General features: G+C 64.1%; 1 protein-coding gene across 2 annotated transcripts in view; it reads left to right on the top strand.

Annotated features, from left to right (window-relative positions):
- Positions 1 to 6,000, top strand: part of ZFYVE28 (zinc finger FYVE-type containing 28) — a 112,291-nt gene that overhangs the window by 68,347 nt on the left and 37,944 nt on the right. For both annotated transcript variants that reach the window (XM_039232154.1, XM_039232155.1), the window contains one exon: positions 927 to 1,016. In XM_039232154.1, the coding sequence (XP_039088085.1) occupies positions 927 to 1,016 (90 nt within the window). The remainder of the gene's footprint in view (positions 1 to 926; positions 1,017 to 6,000) is intronic.

Genomic DNA, 6,000 nt, shown 5'->3' with positions numbered 1-6,000 from the left:
ACTCCTTGCCCTTCTCACCTCCTCACTCCCCCCCCTTCAAACCTCCTCAGCCTCCCCACTCCCCACCTGCCTCCGTCAGTAGCCTCCTAACCCTCTTCACCTCCCCACCCTCCTCAGATCCTCGCCTCTTCACTTCCTCTCCTGCTCAGTCTTCACCTCACCTCCTCACCCCTCTCTCCCCTCTCCCCTCCTCATTTCCGGCACCTCCACTGGCCAGGACGGAGCCCCTGCTGGGTTTGCCGTCCCCAGAACAAGTCTTGTTGTGCTTTGGGCAGTAATTGAAGCCAGACTTTGGGACTAAGATTTAGCCTAGAATGTTTCCCCTGTTGAACTAGTGCTGCGGTATTAGGTAAGGTTTGAGATTGCCCAGTACCGTCACAGTTAAGACACGATATTCACTGTTTACGTATTTGAGAGACACTTCAGGTTGCTGAAAACGACTTTTCCTCGGAGCCTCCTCCGTGGTGCCAGCTGGCGCCAGCGCGGAGTGTAGAGGGCGGAGAGGGCCTTGCTGGCTGCCCTGGGAGCAGAGGATAGATCCGGGAGGGCAGTTTCCATCCTGAGGAAGCGTTAGGTCGCCTAGGGCAGGGTTTTTGTTCCACATTTATTCTTGCCACGTTTGGTTTGCTGGAGGCCATCGCTGCCTCTGGGGGGGGGGACTGCTGCCCCTCCCCTCCCAGCATCCTCTGTCCCGTCTCTGGCGGGAGGAAGGTGGGGAAGGGCAAGCTCCAGCCGCCTCTGCTCCGGCTCCCGGAGCACAGGTTTCCAGCAGTGGCCCCGTGTGTGCGTGAGGGCTGACCGTGGCCCATGCCACCTTCCTGGCCGTCTGCTGAGCACAGACGCACATGAGGGTGGCCAGGGCCGCCATGGGTGTGGGCGGGCGGGCCTCACTCTTCTGACCTTCTTGCTCTCTGTCCCTCGGCCAGGGCCCTGGACTTCGGGTACCTGACCCAGGACATGATTGACGACTATGAACCAGCCCTCATGTTCACCATCCCCAGGTTGGCCATCGTGTGGTGAGTGCTCCCCCCGCCCGGGGCCTCCTCCGGCAGAAGCCAGGCAGGACTGAGGAGTGACAGGCACCGGCCCGTTCTGGCACTTACAGCCCCAGCCGGTGGCGCAGTACCATGCAGACCTGCTGGCGCCCCTCACCAGGTGTCCTGAGGGTGAGGGAGGCTCTCCCCAGCACCCCGCTGGACAGGTGGCATGGACAGTCACCAGACACACAGCCCAGGGGAGGAGCACCCCGCGTAGTGCGTAGAGCCATGCGGGGTGCACGCCGGAGCAGAGAGCCCAGCTCGGGCTGTGAGGGGAGGAGAGGGTGGGATGCCCCCACTCCAGGGAGGAGGTAACGGGGTTACCTGGTGGGTAGGTGAAATGAAAGCTGTCAGGTGAAGAAGAGCAGGTGGGGAGCAGCTGGTCTTGGGGGGCGGGAGGGGATGTGCCTGGGTGGAGCCTTTCCTGTGGTGAGGGGTGGGGGGTATGAGTGGTGAGAGCAGGGAGCTCAGGCTTAGTCTTCTGGGGTCTTGTGGGCTGAGATGCCAGGCAGCGCATGGGGTTAGGCCCTAAGTAGCCAAGGCAGGAAGTGCCCCGTCACCTCATGGGTGCTCAGAGCATCTCCCAGCCAATGTCAGAGCCCAGGTGTTGTGGGCTTGGTCCACTGCTGCTCAGCCACACCTGACTCCCAGCCGGACTGCCCTTCCCTCCTGCCAGGTGAGGCTCCTGGGGCCGGAAGTCACAGGGCAGTCAGGGCAGTCATAGGGCGGAGGGAGCGGGTCATGGGGGGGGGTGCAGGGAGCGGGCCACGGGGGTGCAGGGAGCAGGTCACAGGGGCGGAGGGAGCGGGTCACGGGGTGCGCACGGCTGGGTCCCTGTTAGGAAGAGCAGAAAACAGGGCTCAGGGAATAGGGGACAGCCTGCTTGTTGTGGGGCTCAGTCCTGCTTCNCATAGGGCGGAGGGAGCGGGTCATGGGGGGGGGTGCAGGGAGCGGGCCACGGGGGTGCAGGGAGCAGGTCACAGGGGCGGAGGGAGCGGGTCACGGTGGGGGGGGGTGCAGGGAGCGGGCCACGGGGGTGCAGGGAGCGGGTCACAGGGGCGGAGGGAGTGGGCCACGGGGCCTCTGTGGGACTGGCGGTGAGGGGGGGCCCAGTGGCAGCCGGTGTGCAGGTGCGGAGCTGGGCAGAGAGGACAGGAGTCCTCGGGACACAGGCTGATTGCGGACGTGATCGTCAGTGAAAGCCGCCCCGGGAGAGTGTGGGGTGATGCGGAGGCCAGGGCTGGTCCCCGCCCAGGATCCCATCCTTGGGAAGTGGGGGGGCGGTGGGGGGAGCAGCGGGGGACAGTGGCTGTACTGCAGGATGGGGCCAGGTTCTGGGCCAGGGGGCCTTCCCTCAACCACGGGGCGGGACTCGTGCTGAAGTGTGGGAGCCGCGGGCAGATCCCGCCCTGGGCTGGGCCACTAGCACTTCCTGCTGCCCTGCAGCCCGGAGAGGAGCAGACGCCCGGCTGAGGAAGGGCTGGAGACAGGCCAGGGCCAGGGGCTGCAGTCCCCAGGACCCCAGGGGAGCCTGAGCAGCGCCCTCTGGATGCCCTGCTTCCCTGGCGGTGGAGGGGGTGGGGGAAGGGGGCGGCCGCCCGGCCTCCTCCGTGTCCCTGGCCTGGCTGTGTCCTCAGAGCCTGCTCTCCTGGGGTCTCAGTTTGCCAGAATCCCGGGCGTGGCATCTCTGTCCGCTGTCCTTGTCCCTGAAAGAGCGTCCCCATCAGGGAAAGCAGGCATGGGTCCATCAGGCCAGACGGGCCACTCTTCACAGCCGCCTTAATTGCTGGACTCCGAGACTCTCCCTTCCCCCGAAGCTGGAGGAGCAGAGGACAGACTCCCCGGTGGGCCAGCTCGCCTGGTCTGGCCTGACGTGGCCTGGAGCGTCTCCTCGGACGGGGCCACGCGATTTTGTTATGTCATTTGCTTTCTAGGCAATGGTTCTCTGTGGCCAAACTCAGGTAGAAGAAAACGCTGCTTCGAGCGGGGCCTGACGTTTATGGGGCCGGGCCGGGGTTTGCAGCCCTTTCTCTGCGGTCCATACGCCATTTTACCGAAAGTGCCGGGCCCCTGGTCTGGCCCTGATCTTTCCTAAATTCCCTGGTGGCTGCCTGGAAGGTCAGGATCCGGTGCCCCCGCCACGGATGGCCCTGCTCTGACGAGCCGCCCCGCGGCGAGGAGCCCCCGCAGCACCCCGGGGGCCAGGCAGCACCCTGCGTCTCAGGACAGGGTCTCAGGACAGGGCCGTCTTGCCTATTCTAAGCCTCATGGGGGCACCCAGTCTCTCTCACGCGGTTTTAAAATAAAAACTGGTTTAGAATAAGGTGAGGCCTCAGACGGCTTGAGCTCATGGCTTCCGGGTTCTGACCCTGAAGCCTCCCGAGCGGGTCTGTTCAGCCCTTTACCAGCGTACCTGTCACTGTTGGCCCAGGCGTGGTGACCGCAAGACGATGGTCTCAGGCCTTTCTGTTGTCACTGAGCAGTTGCCCGCAGCCACCTCTCCCCGACTGCATCGCTGCACCCTGTGTGCGCACGCGGCTGCCCTGCACACATCTGAGCTTCTGTCCTTTCTCTGTCCCTTGTCCTGGGAGGGGGTGAGGGCCCCGTGGGCCAGGCTAGCAGCACCAGGTGGGGTTCCCTGGGAAGCCCCCGGACATGAAGGGAGGCTCCGAGTCACGGCAGAGGGAGGCGGGTTTGCAGTTGGGTTGAAGGGAGGGCAGGTATGGACCAGGCTGGCCGGAAGTGGGAGCAGATGCAGGGGCCCCAGGCCCAGAGGTGCCCGGCCTGGACGGCCACCCCAGGTCCACCTCACAACCTCGCCAGCCCTCCGGCAGAGGCAGGGACTGGTCTCAGAGCCAGGCTCTCTGGGGCTCTGACGTATGTCAGGCCGTGACTGAAATCCTCCGTCCTTCCTGGAGGACGCCGTTCCCAGAGCCAACCCCTTCAGGGCCATCTACCGGGTGCCTGATGTTCCCTCTCTCCTTCCTCACTCTCCTTGGTGGCCGCTCTGGGCCAGACGGGCGGCTTCACTGCTAAACAGGGTGGGGCCCAGGCCTTGCTCTGTTCTGTATTTGTCCAGTGAGTACATGTGGAGCACCTGCTGTATACCTAGCCCTGTGCTTGTCCCCAGGGATACTATGATGCCCCTGGGTAGGCGAAACAAGCAGTTGCTGTGGAGTGTTCTGGATGCGGGGGTGGGGTAGGGGGCTTGGAGCAGAGACCCTCTGGGTGAACAAGAGCTGGCAGCATGGGGGAGAGGCTCCCTGGGTCCTGGAGCAGAGCTCCCGGAGTGGAGTTGGGAGCCTGGCAGGCAGTGGACTGCGGGCGGGCAGCATGTGCAAAGGGCCAGAGGCAGGTCCTCCAGGTGAGGGAGAAGGGTATCCCGTAGACACTTGTGTGACAGTAAAGTCGACACTCCTGGAACAGCAGCCTTCTAGGGTCACGTCTGTGATGTGGCTGGTGGGACCCCTGGGAACAGAAGGGGCCTGGGGGGCCTCTCTGCCACTCTGTCCCCTCGCCCTGACTCCAGCCCCTTCCCGCCAGGTCGAGAAGCGGCGCTGCTCTGAGCTCTCCCACGAGCAACACTCCCTCTGAGGTGGGCTGGCTGGCCCCTCACAGGTCAGGGGCGCACCCCGAGCCAGCCTGGCCCCCTGGCTTGACCGCTGGGCTCTGTAGCCCTGGGGGGTGCCTGAGGCAGAGGCAGTAAACTGAGGTCGGAGAGGGGGCTGTGTGGGGGCCTGGAGGTTCAGGAGGAGGCCAGTCCGGCCGGGTACAGGGTGTCCACGGCCCGCTGGGGTACCAGCCCTAGACCCCGGGCCCAGCCTCCCCCATTTCCCGGTCCTCCCTCACTCGGCCACATGTCCTGGGGAAGTGAGTTTCCACGCGGTCCCGGCCGTGGCGGACTAGTTTCAGTTCGACCGGCGGCCGTACACCAGCTGGTTTACACTAACGGTCTCCAGGTGCCGTGCGCACCTGCCTGGCCCCGTCGGGTGGACCCTCGCTTCACCTTCCCGTCTGGGCTGCTGGGCTGCTGGGCCTCGACTCCGGTCTCTACGGCTGCCCCCACCCTGAGTGGGCCCCCCTCCCGAAGCTGCACCCCAGGCTGAACTGCGCGGAAGCGGGACCCCAGGCCCTGCTCCCGCTCCAGCCCGGCAACCCACTCCCCACCCTGCCTCCCCCTCCCCAGAGGGGTCGGCTCCATCCCGCCCTCCCCTCCCCGCCCTCCCCTCTCCCCTTCCCCTCCTCGCCCTCCCCTCTATCTCTTCCCTCTTCACCCTCTCCTCCCCTCTATCCCTCTCTCTCCCCTCTCCCCTCCCCCTTCCCCTTCCTCTGCTCCCCTCCCCCCCCAGCTATAGGCAGCCCCATCCCTTCCCCTCTCTCATTTTCTACCCCTCCCACCCACGTTCCATCCTGTGGTTCTACCACCAGAATTTTCCAGAAGCCCCTGCCCCAGCTGGGGGCTCTGGCCTCCCTTCCTTTGGTCCCTTTGCCTCCCTGCTTTCCCACTAGTGACAGCCCCCTGCCCAGCCCCTTCCCAGTCTCCACACCACCTGCCTCGCCTGCAGCCCTTCCTCCTACAGGTGCCACCACCTCCAGGAAGGTCACATGATTACTCTAACGTATTTTTAAAATATGTTACTTAGATATAATGCACATACCACACAGTTCACCCACTTAAAGTGTACAATTCGATGGTTTTCAGTAAATTTACAGAATTGGGCAACTGTCATCATTAATTTCAGAACATATTGATCACCCCAAAAAGATACCCCTTACCCCTTAGCTGTCCCTTCCACCCCCTACAACCCTCCCCTCCAGTCCCAGGAAACCACAGACCTGCCCATCTGGGGGATCTCATGTCAGTGGGGCCCGAGTGCTTTTCGTGCCTCCCCACGAGCCTGGCAGCTCTCCAGTGAGGAATGCTCACTGCCTTTATTCACTCAGAGCCCCTTAGCGCCTGACG

Source organism: Hyaena hyaena, unplaced genomic scaffold (genome assembly GCF_003009895.1).
Source record: "Hyaena hyaena isolate Hyena2069 unplaced genomic scaffold, ASM300989v1 scaffold_63, whole genome shotgun sequence".
In the NCBI taxonomy this organism is placed as follows: domain Eukaryota; kingdom Metazoa; phylum Chordata; class Mammalia; order Carnivora; family Hyaenidae; genus Hyaena; species Hyaena hyaena.
The sequence above is the reverse complement of the archived record's forward strand: the minus strand, read 5'-3'. Positions and strand labels throughout refer to the sequence as shown.